Raw genomic sequence first — 21,397 nt, forward strand, 5'->3', positions numbered from 1 at the left:
CGGGCTTCCGGGGCGGGCGATCCGGCACCAAGGAGGAGTGTCTGACAGTTGGCGCCGCCGGGAGGGAGGGCCGGCTGCGCGAATGGGTGCTGGGCCGGTGGGCCAGGTGAGGCGAGGGCGGGGGGTGGGGGTGGGGGGACGTGAGCCTGGGCCGGATGCGGTGGGATAGGAGGGAGTACCGGGCTCCACTGGGAGACCCCGAGTGATTTCTTTCTCTTTAGCCTCCGTTTCCTTCTCTGTAGAATGGGGGTCCGAATAGAACTGTAGCTCCCGCTTCAGGGGTCGAATGCGAAGTGAGCGCTTGCATGTCACAGCCGCTAGCTCAGAGCTTGTACCTAGTGCTCCCTGCCTTTCTATACCACTGTTAGCATTGGTGATGCTTGCGTTGGGCGTAAGAGATTGTTGGACTTGGAAACCTACTGACTTGGGTTCCAGTCCCAGATGCACTGTGTGGCAGTGGGCCCGTGCCTTCACCTCCCTGAAGCGCAGTTTCCTGCGCTGACAGTCTCAATATCATATGGTCATTTTGCAGATTGTGATGAGACGTGTATGTTAAGCATTTAGCATAGCAAGAGCTCAGTAGATTGGGACTATAATGATAATGATTCAGAGAGTCATTGGTGTAGCTGGGAATTCCAATAAAAAGGAGGAAGGAATCTCAGAGATAGCAGTAGGAAAAACAGAACCGCAGCTGGGAAAATCGACATTATGCCACTTATTATTTGGCCAATTTTGTCCAATCTTGTAGTATAGATTTTTATTTTTCTTGAAAATGACTGGTGCATGTTCCTTTGTCATTCATTTGAGAAGGAATTTACATTTCTGTTCTAATGGAAACCTAACATTGCTTGCCATGAGAAAGGAAAAAAAAAATCTGAAATACAATGGAAACAAAACAGCCCATAAATTGTAGACAGTGAATGAAATATAACTGAAAAGAGGATAATTTATGTTCTATGAGTCCATGTTGTCAAATCTCATTGACTCCATCAAATTGTTTTTGTTTTGTTTTTTGGTAGTAATAAGGATTGGACCCAAGGCCCCCCCATGGTAGGCAAATGTTCTACCACTGAGCTATGTGCCAGCTCTTTTACAATTTTTTTTTTTAAAGAGAGAGTGAGAGAGAGAGAGAAAGAATTTTTAATATTTATTTTTTATTTTTCGGCAGACATAACATCTTTGTTTGTATGTGGTGCTGAGGATCGAACCTGGGCCGCACACATGCCAGGCGAGCACACTACCGCTTGAACCACATCCCCAGCCCTCTTTTACAATTTTTTATGTTGAGACAGGGTCTCGCAAAGTTGCCCAGACTGGCCTTGAACTTGCAATTCTCCTGCCTCAGCCTCTGGTCAAAAGTCTTCGCATGCAGCTGACGTGTCCAACCCTGAACCTAGCTTACTGAAGATTTATTTTATTTAAGGCACACTTACCACTTGCTGAGTATTGTTCTTAGAGCTTTGATTTATTGGCTCATTTAACCCCTCTAACACCTTTAGCAATAGATACTCTTTCTTATTGTACAGTTGAGAAAAATGAGTTCCAGAAAGATTTAGCCACTTGCCCAGGATTAGGAAGAGGTAAAATTGGGATATGTATCCAAATTTAAGAGCTTAGCACATGGAATCTGGTACATGTTATTTAATTGAGTTTTGGGAACTGCCATGTAAAAAATTTCTATTTTGTTAAATTTCAACTCTGAAGAATGCACTGGAAGTGGCTTTTAAGGTGGTAGAGAAAGGTAATTGGGTCCAAGAGGGAATTCCACAGCAATGGGGAAGAATACCAATACTTAAAGGATTCAGATAAGTATTAGCTAAGATCTTTCAAGGACAGACTCATAGTAATACCTTGTTTGGCATTAACCACAGTTTGAATTCAATTCCTGGCCCTGCTGTGTGTTGTTGTGTGAACCTTAAACCTACCTCTCTCATGTTAAAATTTTTGACTTTTTTGCTCATTTTTTACTTTTTTCCCAGGCTGGCTGTGAGAAGTCACTAACTATATACTCAATTCCTGGCATGTAGGAAGCACTCACAAGGACTTACTCCATGGGCATCGGAATCAAGGAGAACTTGTTTTTGAATCTCAGTAAGGTCAGTTGCTAGATGTGACATTTGACAAATGACTGCTCCTTATGAGTCAGTTTTTTGATTGATTAAAATAGAGCTAATAATAGTCTTTGCTCATGAGGCTATTGCGAGGCAATCAGTATGATGCTTAACTTTGGTCCTGATGCTGTTAGTGCTGGTTTGTGAGTTGCTGACATCTTACTGACATCTTTCCATGCCTTGCTCTTTTTTTTTTTTTTAATTTTTTTTTATTTTTTAGTTGTCAGTGGACTTTTATTTATTTTTATTTATTTATATGTGGTGCTGAGAATCAAACCCAGTGCCTCAAACATGCTAGGCAATTGCTCTACCACTGAGCTACAACCTCAGCCCCATGCCCTGCTCTTTGAGGGATGCATATTGTAGTATCTTTGTCCCGTGGTAAAATCTAGAAGGGAAAGTGAATATGAGTGTTAGGTACAGGGCAAAATGATGTCTGGTCATGTTCGTCAATCATGGAATCAGCAGAAGCCAGAAAAGGTCAGGGAAGAGGAGAGAGTCTCACATGTGGGAACTGAGGGAAAGCATCATAAAGTGGGGGACAGCCAACAGAGGGAAGAAGAGCTTGCCAGGAGGATGATGGGAGATAGGTATTACAGGCTCATGTGACATCCTGTGTAGAAACTAGGAGGCAAGCTGGGTTCATAGGCACATGCCTGTAGTCCCAGCTACTCAGGGAGGGTAAGGCAGGAGGATCACTTGAGCCCAGGTGTTCAAGACCAGCCTGGGCAACATAGTGAGACCCCCAACTCAAAATTAAACAAAACAAAACTGAGAAACAGGTAAAGCACCTGATGGAGAGGAAGGCTGACTGCAAGACCAGGGGATGAGGCCAGGAGGAGCCCTTCCCAGTCCACTTAGTATACACCAAGCCTAGTCTCAGCCCCCTCCCAGGCCTTGGTACATAGCCCACTTTGCCCTCACAGCAGTCCTCTAGAGTAAGTAACATCCAGCCACACCAGTGCACAGATGGGGATCCTGAGACTGGACTGCAGAAGTAACTTGTCAAGGCCACACAGCTAGTAAGTGGTACAGCTGGATTTGAACCCCCTGCAGTCTAGTTCAAGTCTTTACTCTTTTTTTTTTTTTTTTCCCTTTTCTTCTTCTTTTTTTGGTACCAGTGAGGTACATCCCCAGCCGTTTTTATTTTTTATTTTGAGACAGGGTCTCCATAAGTTGCTGAGGCTTGTGATCCTTCTGCTTCCCCTCCCAAGTTGCTGAGGTTACGGGTGTGCCGCGCCACCATGCCTGGCTCCAGAGTCCTTACTCTTTTTTTTTTTTTTTTTATTTAAAGAGAGAGAGAGAGAGAATTTTTTTTAAAAGAAAGAGGGAGAGAGAGAGAGAGAGAATTTTTAATATTCATTTTTTAGTTTTTTCGGCGGACACAGCCTTGTTGTTTGTATGTGGTGCTGAGGATCGAACCTGGGCCGCACGCATGCCAGGCGAGCGCGCTACCACTTGGGCCACATCCCCAGCCCAAGAGTCCTTACTCTTGACCACTCTTTTATACCCTCAGAATGGAGAGATGAGGGAGAAGCATCAGTGTTGGAACTGGGCCTGGTTGAAGAGGGCAGAGTCAATTGAGAGGGCAGAGCAAATGGAAGAGAGGAAGTAAGTTTGGCCCAAGACAGTGTGGCCAGGTGGTCCTGGAGGCAGGTAGCACATGAGAAAGTCATTTCCTTTAGTTATCTTTCAACACTGCCATTCATGCCTGGAAAGTTTCCATTGGTGCTGTTGTGTCTATAACACCTTTCAGCATCTGCTGGTCTTATCCAAGTAAAAATTGGCTTTCCATTTCCTCTCTGGCCCCCCACCTCTCTGACCAGGCTCCTGCTGTCCTGGCTCGCTCTTCCGCAGCCACACTGGCTCCTCATCCTTCAGACCTGCCAGCAGAGCCCCTGTCTTAGGGCACCGGACTCACTGGACCTTCTCTGTAAACCTACACAGCTTGGGCTGGGGTTGTGGCTCAGAGGTAGGGCGCTCGCCTAGCATGCATGAGGCACTGGGTTCGATCCTCAGCACCACATAAAAATAAATAAAGAAATTATATCCATATATAACTAAAAAATAAATATGAAAAACAACAACAAAAACAAAAAACACAGCTTCCTCCCTCCCCTCCTTCAGGTCTCTGTGTCATTTTAGTCTTCTTTGATCATCCAATTGAAGATTGCGACTGTCCCCTCCCAGGCCCTACATGTTTTCTCTGTAACACTGGTAGCTTCCAACACTCTGCACTGTAAGCTGTTTTGCTTGTTGACTCTCGTCTCACTCCCCTGTCTCTGTTTTGCTTGTTGACTCTCGTCTCACTCCCCTGTCTTTGTTCATCTCAGTATTCTAAGTGCTTCACACGGAGTACATTCTCAGTAAACAATGTGTAAATGGGTGAGTGAACGGCATTTATGAAGAAGATTTTGGGGCAGGAAGTGTCTTTTTCTGTCCCTGTTCTAATCAGACCTTTGAGGTGTGTGGGATCAGAGCTATGGACATTTGTTGTCCCTGTGACTTGTCCCAGGCACAAGTGATAGTTGTGGTGGCAGCTCTGTCTGAGCTGACGTTCTGCCAGTTGCTCTAGGCTATTCCTGGACTGTGAGCCCCTAGCCCAGGAATGCTCCTCTGGCAGGCAGGCAGGCAGGCAGGCAGGCAGGCTGGCCGGCACTGGGAGAGGGACGTGTGCTCACATGGTGGCGATTCATGGACCTTCTTTTATTCTCTGTTCCAGGCTCCAGGGTGCAGTGTCTGGCCCAGTGAGACGATGGTCTCGGTGACTATGGGTGAGTCTGTCCTTCTCTGGATGGCCCCCTCTCCCCACTGCCCTTTCTGAGGTATGGCTGGGAGGGGGAGGGAGGGAAGGAAACTGGCAGGAACAGCTGTACTCTGACGAAGGTGGGGGGCAGGGCTGGGGCCAGTTCAAGGCTGCCTGCCTCTTCTGTGTATCTGGATCTACTGACTGCGTAGTTCAGCCATAAAGAACTTGCAGTATGACGTCTGTCAGATCTCCTACAGGGCTTCTCAGAGCCTTGGTTTTCTAACCTGTGAAATGGAGATCATAATACTCCTTGCATCCTGGCATTCTGGAGATTACCACAAGTCATTTCTTGGTCATATGATCTCAACAAATGTTAACTGTTGTGATTTTCATGAGCTGTATCACCTGATTGTCTTTACACTCTGATTTCAGGATTGCCCAGACACAGAAATTACTTGGTAGCTTTGGAGAATCTTGAGATTTACTGTACGTGTAGTGAAGTACAGGAAACCCATTAACATGATATTTGTTTTGGTACTGGGAATTAAACCCAGGAGTGCTTCTCTGGTCCTTTATTTTATATTTTATTTTATTTTATTTTATTTTTTTTTGGTGCTGGGGATTGAACCCAGGGCCTTGTGCATGCAAGGTAAGCACTCTACCAACTGAGTGATATCCCTAGCCCTCCCTGGTCTTTTTTTAATTTTTAATTTTGAGAGAGTCTTGCTAAGTTGCTGAGGGTTTCTCTAAATTGCTGAGGCTGGCCTTAGACATGAGATCCTCCTCTCAGACTCCTGAGTCACTGGGATCACAGAGATGTGTCACCACATCTGGCTCCCATTTTTTTTTTTTTTTTAAATATTTATATTGTTAGTTTTGGGTGGACACAATATCTATTTTATTTTTATGTGGTACTGAGGATGGAGCCTAGTGCCTCATGCATGCTAGGTGAGCACTCCACCATTGAGCCACAACCCTAGCCCTCCCATGGTTTTAAAACAATTAAAAAGCAAATATCTGAAAATATCCTTTATAATCCCATTTAAATACAGCATAGAAGCTGGCACAACCAATCCATAATTTTAGAAGGTAGTTGTTGCCCTTGAGAAGGGGTAATAGTGGCAATAGGGGGATCTGGGATGTTGGGCATATTTTCTTTCTTGATCAGAGTGCTGGTTACATGGATGTGTTTGGTTTAAGAAAATCTATTGACTTGTGTACCTGTTGGCTTACACATGATGCAATAGAATGATTGAAAACCAAACTCCGTCTAACCATCCTTGTCAAGAAGTGAAATATTTTCAGATGCCTCGGGGTCCTGCCTTGGTCCTACCCACTCCTCCAGGTGGAGTAAACCACTCTCTGATCTTTTCTGGACATATTTCCTTATCTTTCTATTTCTGTGTAGTAGTTTCACTGGTAGAAACCTTTTTATCACTCTCCTATTCTACAGACTTTTTATCACTGTCCTCTTCTACAGACTTTTTTTTTTTTTCAGTGCTGGGAATTGAACCTAGTGCATGCTAGTAAGCACTCCACCACTGACTGAGCTACACCCCCAGCCCCAGTCTTGGATTTTGAAATTACGCAATGAAGTCTTACGCTCTGTGTTCTTTGGTGTCTGACTTCCTTGTTTGAGGGTCATCTCTGTGGCCAAACATAGCTGTTGTCCTTTCTTTTTCGCTGTTGTGTAGTACTTCACTAAGTGACACAGTATGTTCATAATGCCACCATCAAGGGTTGAAGCTCTTTCTTTTTTTTTAACTTTTTTTTAGTTGTAACTTTTGGTGCTGAGAATCAAGCCCAGCGATACCCATATAAGGCGAGCACTCTACCACTGAGCTACACCCCAGCCCTGCCATGTATATTCTTGTATCTGTCTCCTGGTATGTGCAGCAAACACCCGCTCACCCATTCCAAGATACATTGTTGCTCAGTTAACATTTCTGAAGTGAGGCTACAACTTAACAACCAGCCGCTTATGACAGTTTAATTGGCTGCTTGTTTTCCTTCTTAGTAATACGTGAGATGATGATATGTGCTGGGTGGGGACATTTGCAGTTCCTTGGACACTGGTTTTCAATAATCTTATGGTTAAAATTTCAGGATTTTCCTTAGGCAGAGAGTTATTTCCAACCTATGTGATGTTTTTCTCTGCTGAAGAATAGATTAATTAAGATACAATTCATAAACGAGACATTTTACCTATTTAAAGTATACAAATTTAATGGTTTTTACATTCTCTATTCACAGAGCCGTACAGCCATCACCACAGTCAATTTCAAAGCCTTTTTAACACTCTCCAAGAGACCTCATGCCCATCAGCAGTCACCACTTCTTTTCTCCCAGCTCCTGGCAACCACTAATCTACTTTCTGTCTCTGAATTTGCCTGCTCTAGACATTTGTAGAAATGGAATCGTTATGTGGTACTTTTTGCTACATAGACACATTGCCTAGTGTGGGCTAATGGCACCCAGAGCCCTGCGTCTTGGCCAGTGGGTAGTGCCTGTTCAAAAGAGTGAAACAGCTCCCTTTTCCTGTGGGCTGGTGGAGGGAGCCTCAAGGTCAGGAAGCCTTGTCTGCTCTCTAGCCCCACAGGGCTCAGGCCACTGAAAGACACTGGCTGGGCAGGGTCCTCTTTAGCAAGATGTGACCTATGGGTCTGTGCCTGAGTCCTGCAAGCCACCCATAAAACACCTAATCCTGATTGTGTCTTTTTTTCCACTCTAAGCTTCAGTTGTTTTAAAAGGAAAATGAGTGAAATTATACTAAATCTTTTTTGTTTGGGTACTGGGTAACTACTGAGCCATATCCCCAGCACTTTTTATGTTTTGTTTTTGTGACAGGGTCTTGCTAGGTTGCTTAGGGCCTCACTGAGTTGCTGATGCTGGCCTCAAATGCAGTCCTCCTGCCTCAGCCTCCTGAACTGCTGGGATTACAGGCGTGCCCTGCCGTACTTGGCCCAAATCTTTTCTAATCCAAAATAGCATGGATTGTTAGGTGTACTATTATCACCACGAGAAAGAAGTTGCTGGTGAAACTGGCACACCATCAATTATGAGGTAGATCTTCATTTTAGAGGTATTAAAATGTGAAAAAGAAAATGTCTACTTGGAACGCCCCCCCCCCTTTTTTTTGTACCAGAGGATTGAACCCAGGGGTGTTTAACCTACATCCCCAGCCCTTATTTATTGAGACAGGGACTTCCTAAGTTATTTAGGGCCTCCCTAAACTGCAGAATCTGGTCTTGTGATCCTCCTGCTTCAGCTCTCTGAGCTGCTGGGATTATAGCCACTAAGCCCGCCCTGCAAGGAACCATTGGTCTTGTTGTGTGTTTTTGTTTTTGCAGTGCTGGGAATGAACCCAGAGCTTTAATTGTCTTACCACTGACCCACACCCCCAGCCCATGGGATCACTGATCTTATCTTCCACCTGGCCTGACAAGTCAGGGTCAGAAAAAGAAGTTTAGGTATAACAATGCTTCATGGCGGAGTCTGCCAGTGGCTCCATGTGTTTTCGTTTTGTTTTGGCTCTGGTGATAGAACTCAGGCCCATAGCATACTAAGTGTGCTCTCTGCCGCTGAGTTACACCCCCAGCCCGGCTTCATGTTTAGTGGTAGTGGGAGGAGAGAGGAAGATCAGTAGTAATGGTAATAATAAATAAATAATAAATATAAAAGATGACATGGGTTGAGGAGATCCTCTGGCCAATCACCAGTTGAAGACCTTTATGTGGATTTTCTCATTGAGTCTGCACAGTGATCCAAGGATGCTGGTGATGCCACCAATAAAATGTCAGTTCCACAAGAACAGAGACTTCAGTTTGTCCCCTGTGGTACTCCCAGTGCTTGGAACAAAACCTGAACTGTCCCAAGTACACAGTATTTTCCCAAATTCATAGATGAAGAAAACAAGGCACTGAGCATTGTTGACTTGCCCCAAGTCCCTTAGTCAAGCAGGAAATGGCAGAGCTGAGACTTGAACCCAGAAGCCAAAGCTTATGCTCGTTCTTTTCATGCCTCTTTCTGAGGCAGGGCTGCTTCTGTGGCGGGTAGGGTCTTGCTGAAACTTGTGAGCTAGCTCTGTGACCCTTCCCCCTGGGCCTGGGGAGGGAGGGAAGAGAACCCCTCATCCCAGGTCTTGCAGATTAGTCATTGACCAAGTGCCTGCAATGCTCTGGCAGCTTGAGGGCAGGGCAGAGCTGTGAGGAGAAGGTGGAGAGCTCGGGAGCTCTGTTCCTGGCTAGCTTTGTGCCCTGGGGTGGGTTGCCCAACCTCTCCAGCCTAGGTTTTGTTTCCTCCTTGGCAGGTGGGGGAATCTCAATAGTGTTTAAGTCGGGTGGTGAGAGGACAGCTTCCTTCCTTGGTGTGTGCACTCAGTGGGAGGCCTGGCAGGTGATGTGCTCTGAATCTCGGAGCTCTTGGGGTTCTGCTGCTGCTCTTCCCTCAAGAGAATCACGAGAATAACAAGCTCTGTTCAACTCCCCAGCCACCTCTGAGTGGATCCAGTTCTTTAAGGAAGCTGGCATTCCTCCAGGACCTGCTGTTAATTATGCTGTGATGTTTGTGGATAATAGGTGAGGTGACTTGAGGGGACAGGGCTGATCTTGGGTGGGGGGAGGCAGGGAGCTGGCTGGCCCACTTTGGGCCTCACTGTTGACCCTCCCCTGCAGGATCCAAAAGAGCATGCTGTTAGATCTCAACAAGGAAATCATGAATGAGCTGGGCGTGACTGTGGTGGGTGACATCATTGCCATCCTAAAGCATGCCAAGGTGGTACACCGCCAGGTGGGTGCTCTGCCTGGCCCTCTGGGTTTAGCATGGAAGGCAGTTGCAAATCTAGTAGGAGACCTGGCAGCACAGCAGGGGGACTTGGGTTCTGAAGCTGATTCAGCCATTTGCTCTGTGACATTAACTTATGGCCTAACCTCTCTGTGTCTTATGTTCTCTGCCTATAAAGAGCAGAGAGGTAAACCTATCTTGAAGTGTGGCTGTGTTAGGCTAGCACAGTGTACTCTGCCTGAAGTAGAGCCTCAGTAAAGGTTCTAACTTTTATCGTTATTGTGAATTCATACCTTCCCCATATTCATCATTTATTTCTAGAATTTATCTGTCCCCAGGACAGCAGGGTTTTGTTTTGTTTTCCTTTATTTTGCAGTGCTGGGGTGGAACCAAGGGCCATGTGCATACCAGGCAAGCACTCTACCACTGAGCTACACCCGAATCCCAACCCTGACACTTTTTTTGGGGTGGGGGGAGATTGAACACAGGGTATTGTGCAAGGCAAGCATTCTGCCACTGAGCTGCATCCTCAGCCCTCTTCTGGATGTTTTAAAGAGTACTGGTTAGATACTTTGTGGGATGTCCCTCGGTTTGGGTGTGCATGGTGCATTTTCCTGGTCACGAATGAAATGTTTGAACATCCCTTCTCTGACAGTCAGGTTCTGATCCTTTTCCATGTTGCTCGGATCTCTGTCCCTGGTTCTGTTGTGTTAACCCAGGTGCCTGTTTTTTACAGGACATGTGTAAAGCTGCCACTGAGTCAGTGCCCTGCAGTCCCAGCCCGCTCCCAGGAGAACTTCGCCGTGGTGCCTCTAGTGGTGAGTCTCATTTATTCAGGCCTCTTTTCCTCTTCACACTCTGTCAGCAAAGAGGACACACCTGGTTATCCATTGCATCACTTCTGAATTTTGCAGTGGTGGAAGCAAAGCCATCTCGAACCCTCTTTTCTTTTTTGCATGACTGGGGATCTAGTCCAGGGGCTTTCTGCCATTGAGCTACACCTGCAGCCCCTTTTATTATTTTGAGACAGGATCTTGCTAAGTTGCCCAGACTGGCCTCCTCCCTCAGCTTCCCAAGTTGCTGGGATTATAGGCATGGGCCACAGTGCCCAGCCATCTGCAGCCCTCTTTAAGGGAGAGAAATAAACTGGGAAGTGAGTGGCTGTTCTTACAGTGTGTTCTTATTCACTGTGGACATGTTCCAGAGTGCCCAAAAGCAATCTAAGAGGTAGAAGCAAAGCCATCTCAGGCCTTCTTTTCTTTTTTGCAGGGCTAGGGATCTAGTCCAGGGGGCCCTCTGCCATTGAGCTACACCTCCAGCCCTTTTTATTGTTTTGAGACAGGATCAGGCCCCAGATGTGTGTAAAGCACATCTTTAGTCTCTGCTTGCATAATATTTGCTCTTCCTAACTGGCCAGCATAAGCACCTTGTGCTGAGGCTAGAATCACTGTAGGCAGCGCCAACTCAAAGGCATGAATTCAGGGAAGCTGAACAAATCGGTGATTATTTTTACAATAGTCCCACAACATATATGCAGAAAAAGGTTTGATCATAATGGTACAGCTGAATGACTTATGTGTAGGACACCCGTGTTGCCAGCATCCAAATGCAGAAACACAAACATGACCAGCCTCCTAGAATCCCGCTTGAGGTCCTCTCAGTCACTTCCCCTCTCTGAGGCATCACTGCCTTGATTTCTAATAGCATAGAGTAGTTTTGCCAGTCTTTTAAATCTTTAATGAGGACATTTTTATGCCTTTCTGAATATTGTTAATAGTTTAAGTTTAGCCAGGTGTGGTGGTGCATCACCTGTAATCTCAGCTACTTGGAAAGTTGAGGCAGTAGGTTGCTGAGGTCAAAGCCTGCCTGGGCAACCTAGTGAGACTGTGTCTCAAAAATAAAAAGTGGGGCTGGGGTTATGGCTCAGTGGTAGAGCGCTTGCCTAGTATGTGTGAGGCACTGGATTCGATTCTCAGCACCACATATAAATGAATAAAGTCCATTGACAACTAAAAAAGTATTTAAAAAATAAAATAAAACAAAAAATAAAAAGGGCTGATGGTGGAGCTCAGTGGTAGAGTACTTGCCAGGCAAGTGCAAGGCCCTAGGTTCAAGTCCCTAGTACTACCAAAACAAAGTTTAAAAAATGAGAACACATATACTTAAGAACTAGTGAAGAAAGTAGGCAATTAAGAAGAGAAGGGGTAACAGGCAAAGAAAGAAAGAAAAGGGTGTGGAAGAGATCTCCAAACAGCATTCCCACTAAGATCACTTGTATGCACTTCCTAGCATCCATCATGTGTGTCTCTCTGGTGCAGGAGGGAGGACAGTTCATTGTTCTCTGACATCCTGACTCAACTCAATTTCAATGGAAAACAAGGCAGACTGGAGCATGCCTGTAGTCCAGCAACTTGGGAGGCTGCAGCAGGAAGATTGCTCTAGCCCAGCAGTTCAAGGCCAGCCTGGGAAACATAATGAGAGACCATCTCAAAACGAAAATAAAGCAAAAATTCAGTGGAGCCAAGACAGAGTGTTTTTACCTCCACCCAAACAGTGCTTAGCTGTCATGATGATAAAGCAGCAGGTCCCTGGCCTCTGTCAGCAATATACTTCCCTCTGTGTCAATACAAGAAGTGTGACCGTCTCGGCTGCCTTCCTTTTATTGTAGAAGTTCCTGATCATGGTGCACCTGGCCAGGTACAATGCTGTGAGTGGAAGCTCTCCTGGGGCAGATTCTACACAGCCCAAGAGTTTGTAGCTGCTGGTCATAACGCCACCCCATCCAGCTGAAGGAAGAGCTGGAGAGATGTCTCTGGGAAATTGACCCTGGGTATATACCAGAGCCTTAGCAGAGAAGAGACCAGGGCTGGAACCAGACGTTTCTTTCCAGAGAGGGAGGCAGTCTGATAGGACCAGGACATTTGTGTGTGCATGTGTGGTACTAGGGATTGAACCCAGGGTTTCTCTACCACTGAGCTACATTCCCAGCCCTTTTTACTTTTTTATTTTAAGACAGGGTCTCACTAAGTTGCCCAGGCTGACTTCAAGCTTGCAATTCTCCTGCCTCGTCCTCTTAGTTGCTGGGATTATAGATGTGCACCACCATGCCCAGCTCTAGTCCTAGGACTTTGAGGAACTAATATTGCTCTGCCTCCAGACTTGGGTGCTGGGTATGTGAGGATCATCTTTTATTAAATGGTCTGGGTAGGTTTAATTTAGTTTTCTATATGTTATAGTTGTTATTAAAAAAAAAAGCAATAGGTAATTATAGCAGTGCATTGAGGGTCATTATGGGAGAGAAAGTCCCTACAGGAAAAGAAGATGACTTTGGGAGGGTAGTGAGACAAAATACTGAAGTCTGGGAATGGGGATGTAGCTCAGGGTAAAGTGCTTGCCTAGTAAGCACGAGGCCCTGGGTTCCATCCCTAGCACCTGGAAAACATCAACACACAATCTGAAAGCCAGTTGGCAGAAAGTAGGGGTTGAGGTGAGGCTTCTGGGACTAGTCAGAAAGTAATGGCAGCATGAAGACTTTCTCCCTTCCCTCCCCTGCAGCGGCTCCCCGAGAGCTCTTGAAACCCATGCCCTAGAGCTAGCAGCAACAAACCCCAGGCAAGACCATCTTCTTCATTCTGGGGCGGGCTCTCCTGTTGGCATGCTGCAGCTCCCACCCTCGCACCCCAGGCATCCCCGCTCCTGCTTCACAGGTGACAGACTACCAGAGACTACCCACCCATCACCAGAGGGAGGCCACCTCTTTCTTGCCCCAGCACAACTAGAGCCAGACCCACATTGCTCAGGAGCCTGGCTGAGTGACTGCCCTCCCTGAGTCCTGATCCTTCATCTGTAGAATTGGTTCGCAGGGGTTCCTTTCTAGTGGGTATGTTGGTGTTTTCAGCGATGAGTTCATCTCTTCAGTAGACATTCACTGTGGACGTATGAAGGAAACCACTTTAGTTACTGGGGACCCTGCGGTTAGCAGACCATGTTTCCTCACAGACTCCTGGTTTTGTGGGGGAGTCCACCAGTAAACAGATATAACTGACTGTCAAGCAGAGTTGAGGGCTACAAGAACAAGAAAGCATAGTGTGGGTCAGGGCGATAGAGGTGACGGGTGCTGACCCAGAGTTGCCACCTGAGAGGAGACCTGAGTGAAGAGAAAGCCAGCCTATCGGTCCTTGGGGAGCAGCATTCTAGCCAGAAGGAACAGAGAGTGCCAGGAGGCTCCCGCTTGCCAGGTGAGGAAGATCCTGGAGACTGGCACGGATGAGGAGCTTGGGGAGGGGAGGAGTGAGCTCAGCCCAGGATTGGGCACCTGATGGGCGAGGTGTGGTGGAAACGAGTCTGGTCCAGGGCACTGGGAGGGGTGAGCTTCACAGGGAAGGTAAAGCCCTCCTCCAAGCATCCCTATTATGAGGAGAGTGCGGCCACAGGGTGACACGGGCTGCCCCTTCCTTGTGCTGTCCAGTGCCAGCCTTCTCCACTCTGGCTCTGAGGCTGCTGGATTCAGGCCTTCCTCCCAGGGCCCCGCCTGACTGGACTCCGCTCTTTTCTCCCCTCAGCTGCCTCCCGAATGATTGCCAACAGCTTGAACCGAGACTCCCCACCCAGCACTCCCGCCAGACGGTCAGACACCAGCACTTCCAAGATCTCTGTCACTGTGTCCAACAAGATGGCAGCAAAAAGTGCCAAGGCTGCTGGTGAGGGACTTGGGCAGGTGGTGGGCACAGCTGGAGCTGAATATGTGTTGACAGAAGGTATTTGGGGTGACATATCCCCAATATTGCAAGGTTCTTTGAAGGCTACAGGGGCTACAAAACCTTTGAACTTAAATCACCTCTGTGAACTTGGTCAAGTCACCACACCTCTGTAGGGCTCACTTCAGGTCTCCAACTGGGAGGATGGTGGGAAGTGCTCAATGGCATGTTGGCACAGGTGTGGATTGCTCTTGTCACTCAGTGGCTCAGTCTTTTTTAGCAGCCATTCACTGAGCCCCACTAGTGCTGGACCCTGTGCTTAGTGCCTGGGTCAAAGGTAAAGAACCTACTGCCTCCTTCCAGCTGTCAGTCTGAGCCTGTAACCCTGTGTCTGTAACCCTCTGGGCTTCCCATTTCTGATAATGAAGCCCACCCTTGTCCCATGGTCTCCTAGGGCCCTGCGTGGTTGGACTCATCTCTTGCATCTCCTCTGCATGCTCTGGCTCAGTGCCTCTATGGCCTCCTTCTAACAGTGGACCTCTGCCCCTCACGTTCCGTGGGCATCCTCCTCGGGTTTCTCCATGATTGCCCTGTGTTCCTCTTCCCAGTCTCACCTTGAGAGCTGGGAATGGGACTCGAACCTTTGGACACCAAGATCTGCCCTACTCCTGTGCTTTGGTTGGCCCTGGCCCCACAGTGTGGTGTCATAGGCACCGTGGAAGCTGAGGCCCAAGGGGGACTGCGTGTTTCCCAGGCCAGTTCATCGTACTCTTCCCATCTCTATCACATGGGCTCCCCTTTGCCTTGTTTTTTTGGAAGCCTCGCCCCCTTTTGTCCTTGATTTGTGTGCCACAAATAATAAGGCTACCATTAGTTTATAAGGTGTTGAAATAATGGTGACTGGCTCTTTCACCTCTTGACACGTTGAGGAATTCTTTTTTTTTTTAATTGAAGTGTAATTTAGTTATGCACAATGCCTAAGTGATACATATACAGCTTTATTAGTTGTCATAAAATGAGCATTAGAAAAGGGAGGGGAAAAAGCACAGTTGTGAAAGTGTAGACCCTTCCTTTCACCCAGAAGGATCCCCATCTGAGGGCTTTTGGGCTGGATTTGGGTGAATCACAGAGAGCCTGGGTGCCCCCGATGTCTGGAGATCCCAAGTGCCTTCTGTGACCTTGTGACACCAAGACCTTTGAGTTCCTCAGGCCTCAATTGGTGGTGATGAGGCCAGTAAGGGGTCCAGTCATGCAAATATGGAAATAAAGAACATATGTGCCCTTTGCCTAAAGTCTAACCCTAACCCTCCCCTAGCAGCCCTGGCCCGCAGGGAGGAGGAAAGCCTGGTTGTTCCCACCAAGCGTCGGCGCGTCACTGCTGAGATGGAGGGGAAATACATCATCAACATGCCCAAGGGTACCACCCCCCGGACCCGCAAGATCCTGGAGCAGCAGCAGGCAGCAAAAGGTACTGGCCTGTGTGTCCTGGAGACTGTGGGTCTCCTGGCTACATCACACAACACCCATCATGGCCTGCAGGTGGGGGCTGAGGAGTAGACTAATGGACTTAGGGGACCTTGGGCCAAGGAGATGCAACAGTGGCCATAGAGGAGGGGAACACATCACCTGTGTCCTGTCGTCCTGCAGTTAGTGTAGCCAGGCTCCTGGGGACAGGGGTAAGGAGTCAGTGATGGCTGCCTGTGAAGTGAATGACCCTGCCTGAGTGAGGGCAAGTGCCCCAAAGTGAGCATTGTCATTGTGAGCCAGGGAAGTTAGACTGAGAGTCAGTGCAAGCGGGGGCTGGTAGCATGGAGGTGTACTTTGTTATGGTAGCATTATTTTAGGATGTTGTGTTTGAGGCCAGGTACAATGGCACACTCCTGTGATCCCAGTGACTTGGGAGGCTGAGGCAGGAAGATCACAAGTTCAAAGCCATCTTAGTAATATAGTGAGGCCCTAAGAAACCTAGCAAGACCCTGTCTCAAAATTGACAAAAAGGACTGGGGATGTGGCTATGTGGCTCAGTGGTTAAGTGCCCTTGGGTTCAATTCCCAGTACCAAAAGAATAGAAGAATGTTACGTTTGTTCTTATAGAAAAACTTTCAGATGGGGCAGAATCATACAGTAAAAAGACTTTCCCATCATTTCTGTATCCCATGGTTGCTGTTAACCTGTTTAGGGTAACATCTGTGAACTTGTGTGTATCTGCTCACATATGGATATTTTTTTCTTTTTAAACACAAATAGCATCATCTTACTTTTTTATTTACTTGTTTATTTTTGGTACTGGGGATTGAACCCAGAGCCTCAAGCATGCTCGCCAAGTGCTCTACTACTGATCTACATCTCCAGCCCTTTTAGAAGTTTTATGTTGGGGGCTGGGGTTTTAGCTTAGTGGTAGAGCACTTGCCTAGCACATATGAGGCACTGGGTTTAATTCTCAGCACCACATAAAAATAAAGGTTTTCTGTCCATCTGCAACTAAAAATGTGTTTAAAAATAAATTTTATGTTGAGATGGTGTCACTAAGATGTCGAGACTGGTCTTGAACCTGTGATTCTCCTGTCTCAGCTTCCTGAGTCTCTGGGATTACAGGTGTGTACACTGTGCCTGGTTCCTCATCATTGTTGTTTTTCTTTTAAATTTGTTCTAATTAGTTATACTCTTCATTCGGTTTTAATGGCCATTTATTTCCATAGTATTTGTGAACCATGATTTGGTAAACATTCCATTGGTGGAGATTTAGGTTATTATTTGCTGAGAGGACTCATTACCATTCATCATAGTCTCCTAGGACCCATGATCCCCAAAGAGAAAGGACCAAATAGGAGTTAAGGACTCTTTCCCTACACATATTTCATGAATTTGTACTAAGGAGTAAGGAGTCTGGGGTGTCAGGGTGTCAGTTTGCGATGATCTTTCCCACACTGACTCTAGCCGGTGTGAGGGTGAGGGTCAACAGTAGCCAATAGTGTGGGTGTACAGCTGACTCGGCTGTAGTGGAGCTGACTAGAGTCTGCTGGCCTTGTCGTCCCTGCCTCAGGGTCTGCATTGCTCAGCCTGGGCCTGGGCCTGCAGGGCTGCTGGGCAGGTGCTTTCTCATGGCCTCTCTTCCCTCTCAGGTGTCCACAGAACGTCCGTGTTTGACCGTCTCGGTGCTGAGACCAAGGCAGACACGACGATGGGGAATAAAGTGAGTTGGCAAAGGTGGAGCTTTGTGGGGCTTGAAAGCTCCTGCATCTCGCCCCTTATGGGCCCCAGCATGGGCTCCCCACCTTCCCAGGCTGCTCCCTTCTTTGCTCAGGTGGCTTTCCCCTTTGTCTTCTGCCCCTGTGTCTGTCTGTAGTCTGTCTGTCTACCTGTCTATCTGTCTGTCTGTCTGTCTGTCTCTCTCTCTCTCTCTTTCCAGTCCAGTCCTAATCTGTCCTGATTTCTGCCGGTCGTTTCCTGTTCTCACCAACCCAAACTGTCCTCAGAATCTTCCCCCAAAGTCACTCCTCTTCTAGGACCCCTTCTTAGGGATGTCCCCCTCCTCCATTCCAGTTAGTCCTTGAATTGGGTGACTGTCTTTCTCTACCTCTGCTGCCACTTCTTCCTGCCTGGATGGGGTGACAGCCTCCTAACTGGTTTCACACCGCTGCCGTTAACCCCCCCCAGCCCCTGTCTCCCCAACGGCAAGGTGTGCTGTCTGCAGCATGGGCTGGCTTCCTTCTCTGCTGGAAACCCCTCTGAGGCTTTTCCCTGTTCCTGTGACGAAGCCCACTGTCTTGTAGTGGGCTGCAATTCCCTGGGTCCCAGGCATGGAGTATGGTTTGGAGCATACCCTGGATCGCACTGTGGCTGGCCATGTCACCTTGGCCATTCACTTAAGCCCTTTGTGCCTCAGGTTCTCATCTATAGAGTACCAGCTCAAAGGGTGGTCATGAGGCATGAGTCAGATAATCCCTGCATGGTGGAAGGGCATGGATGTGTGATGAGCCGATGTCACCTTTGCTGAACTGTGGGTCCTTGGCTCTTTCTCCTTCCTCACTCTCTTGCTCACCAGGTGCCACTGCTCTGGCTGTCTCTCACCTCCTCATTCCACTGGGATGATAATCATTCTTGGGGTCATGTGGCTGAGGGGTCCAGCCAGGTGGAGGCATCTCTGTGCTCATCCATTCTGCAGGGTGCCTGGCTGTGGAGCTGGAGTTTGGAGTCCCTCTGAACTCTAAGCAGGGTTGAGCTGCCCCTAGCTCCTCCCCTCCCGCATTCTTCTGTTGTATAAATTATGGGTTTATTTGAGCCAGTAAGGCAGGGAAGCTGCTTTTCTGGGAAATCCTGCCTGAAATTTCCCAGTTTGAGAAAGCCTCAGGATCAAACACAGCCACCCAGAGGTGGGGAGATAGGCATAACCTGCCAAACACCCAATAACCTGTTTACCTCAAGATCCCTGCCTTTGAATCCTTCCCCTGGGGCCTTTTTCAGTTGTTCAGTTCCAGTTCCTAGCTGGGCTGGAAGACCCATCAGGCACCCCCTTTTAAATCTGATTTCTGACTGGCTTTGTCTTTCTTTCTCTTTTTCTTTCTTTTTTTTTTTTTTTTAATTGTAGTTGAACACAATATCTTTATTTTATTTATTTTTATGTGGTGCTGAGGATGGAACCCCGTGCCTCACACGGGCTAGGAGAGCACAATCCCAGCCCCTGTCTTTATTTCTTACTGATTATTTCAGACTTTTATTTTCCCAGGTGGCTCACACCTCCGAGTGGGAATCTGCTCTACTGAAGTGCTGGTAACCCTGGCATACTCTTCCTCAGAGAACACCTCAATGTCATACTTGCAGTTATTTATTTATTTATTTTTAATATTTATTTTTTTAGGTGTAGGTGGACACAACACAATGCCTTTATTTTTATGTGGTGCTGAGGATCGAACCCGGGTCCCGCCCGTGCTAGGCGAGCAATCTACCGCTGAGCCACAATCCCAGCCCCATAATTGCAGTTATTGCTGTCATACTTTGGAGCCAAGCCTGTCTTCCCCACTGGACTGTGAGCCCCTTGAGAGCAGGTCTGGAACTGCTCTGTATCCCCAGCATTGCTTGGTCTAGGGCCAGGCCCCAGAGTTGGGGCTCAGGATATATTTGCTGAGTAAATGACCAAGTGACTTTTTCCCATACTCCTCTGTAGACCCCGCCCGTGTCATCCCTCTGTGCAGCACACCCTGTTCCTTCCCTGCTTTATTGGACCCTTTCTTTTACCATTCAGATCTCAGCCCAGCTGCGTTCTCGCCCAGGGAGCCTTCCTGAACTTCAGGCAAGGTCTGGTGCTTTCTCTGGGCTTCCTACTCCCTGTCATCTCCACCCCATGCTGTCACCACCATCTGACTGATGGGTGTTTAATCCAGCATTGAGTTCCAGGAAGGCAGTGTGTTGAGTGACTACATGACTCACTGTCCTATCTCTGATGTCCACAGCCCACGGGAGTTTTCAGTCGCCTCGGGGCCACCCCAGAGATGGATGAGGATTTGGCATGGGACAGTGACAATGACAGCAGCAGCTCTGTCCTGCAGTATGCTGGGGTCCTGAAGAAGCTAGGACGGGGCCCAGCCAAGACCAGTCCCCAGCCAGCACTGACTGTCAAAGCCAAGGCCACAAGCTCAATGACAACGACGGCTGCCCCAACACTGCGGCGCCTGACACTTTCCTCACGCCCTGGGCTGGAGAGGAAGCCGGAGTCCCTGTCCAAAGTCAGCATCATCCAGAGACTGGGCAAGGCCACCCTTGTGCCTGAGGCCCAGGACAGCCAGGTCACAAGCACCAAGAGTAAGTCCTCGGCTGAGGTCAAGGTCACCATTAAGAGGACTCTGGTGGGGCCCCGGGGGAGCAGCTCCACTGAGGGCCTTGGTGCCCAGATGGACCATGCAGGCACTGTGAGCGTGTTCAAAAGACTGGGCCGCAGGACCTTCTAGCCCACATGTGGGGCGGGGTGCAGAGGGCAGAATTGCCGGCCTGTGTCCGGCCCCTCTTCAGGCTCCTGGTCCCTTCAGAGCCTTCCTCGAGGGCCTGTCCGCCCACCTGCCAGCTCCTGGTGACACTGCTTGTCTCCCTCAGGCACTCACACTGGGCCTGAGCACTCTGAGGAATTGCCCCATAGTTCCTGGTCTGGCTGGTCACTGGCCTGGCTTTGCCTGCTATGGGACTTCCCTTCTCTCCTGCCCTCTGTTCTCTGCTCTCTGGCCATGGCCTTGGCAGAATCCACTTTTCTACCTCTTCCAAGTGCCAAGTGCCATCATCTTTCCTGTGACCCCTTCCTCCCTCTCAGCAGCACTTGCTGCCTCAAACTCCAGCTCCTTAGCTCCCTGTTCCCCTGCCCACGCTCAAAGTGGGTGTCCCCTGGGGGTCTCCCTTCTCCTGGCACCCAGCCTTTCTCCCTCCTCTGCCCCTCCCCATTGCTGTAACTCCTCTCTTTCTTCCTCTTCACTCTGTTCATTTCTCTTCTGTTTTCTGTCCCCGTGGCAAGGCCCGACTGTCCGCTGCGTCCTGCCTGACCCTCCTGCACCTCCGGCCTCCCAGCGGCCCCCACGTCGACGGTGGCGTCGAGCCTGTAGAGACTGTTAGATGCCCTCCACGCCCAGGCTGGAGGGACTTCCCAGGCCCTGGGCTACTGCTGGGGCACCTCCATTTTCCTGCCCTGGGCATCTTTTTCTCTAAAAGTCTGTGGTGGGTGGTGGGCAAGGGGCATTGGGAAGGGAGGCCAGTTTGGAGAGAGAAGACAACAGCTGATTTAATATATTTTTGTGACTTCCAAACCGTTTCTCTCCCCTCCTTCAGGGTGAGCTAAGGGTATTCACTGCAAGCCTAGTGTGGGGTAGGGGCGCTGGCCAAGGGTTGGGCTCCGTCACTGAAGGTCAAGCTCCTGTACACGTGTGGGCCTCGAGTAGAGGGAGTAATGGTCACAGTCACCGTTCATTCCTCCCCCAACATGCTGCCACTATTCTGCCACTCTGCCCTTCCTCCACAATTCCACCTGTTTCTGCCACTCTGCCTGTTGGTGGCTCTTCAAACTGTGGGCTTCATTTATG

At 48.3% G+C, this 21,397-nt stretch overlaps 1 protein-coding gene across 6 annotated transcripts; it reads left to right on the forward strand.

Moving 5' to 3' along the window:
- The first annotated feature begins 23 nt into the window (after positions 1 to 23).
- Positions 24 to 21,092, forward strand: C18H19orf47 (chromosome 18 C19orf47 homolog). Of its 6 annotated transcripts, none has more exons than XM_076838330.2 (12): positions 25 to 106; positions 1,980 to 2,096; positions 4,834 to 4,885; positions 6,636 to 6,746; positions 9,350 to 9,437; positions 9,534 to 9,648; positions 10,379 to 10,460; positions 14,205 to 14,342; positions 15,655 to 15,807; positions 17,462 to 17,532; positions 19,790 to 20,138; positions 20,836 to 21,092. In XM_076838330.2, the coding sequence occupies exons 2-12, from the start codon at positions 2,052 to 2,054 to the stop codon at positions 20,931 to 20,933; spliced, it is 1,302 nt and encodes a 433-aa protein (XP_076694445.1). In that variant the 5' UTR covers positions 25 to 106; positions 1,980 to 2,051; the 3' UTR covers positions 20,934 to 21,092. The 6 variants fall into 6 exon arrangements, with proteins under 6 accessions (XP_076694444.1, XP_076694445.1, XP_076694446.1 ...); XM_076838331.2 differs by having other exon boundaries at positions 15,658 to 15,807; XM_076838329.2 differs by having other exon boundaries at positions 24 to 106; positions 19,790 to 20,927.
- Positions 21,093 to 21,397: the final 305 nt, after the last annotated feature.

Source organism: Callospermophilus lateralis, chromosome 18, assembly GCF_048772815.1.
Source record: "Callospermophilus lateralis isolate mCalLat2 chromosome 18, mCalLat2.hap1, whole genome shotgun sequence".
Taxonomy (NCBI): Eukaryota; Metazoa; Chordata; class Mammalia; order Rodentia; family Sciuridae; genus Callospermophilus; species Callospermophilus lateralis.

Coding starts and splice junctions, on each gene's coding strand:
- C18H19orf47 (XM_076838329.2), top strand. CDS start 2,052: ATGGGCATCGGAATCAAGGAGAACTTGTTTTTGAATCTCAGTAAG. Junction 14,343..15,654: donor AAAAAGTGCCAAGGCTGCTG/GTGAGGGACTTG, acceptor ACCCTCCCCTAG/CAGCCCTGGCCCGCAGGGAG. Junction 17,533..19,789: donor ACACGACGATGGGGAATAAA/GTGAGTTGGCAA, acceptor TGATGTCCACAG/CCCACGGGAGTTTTCAGTCG.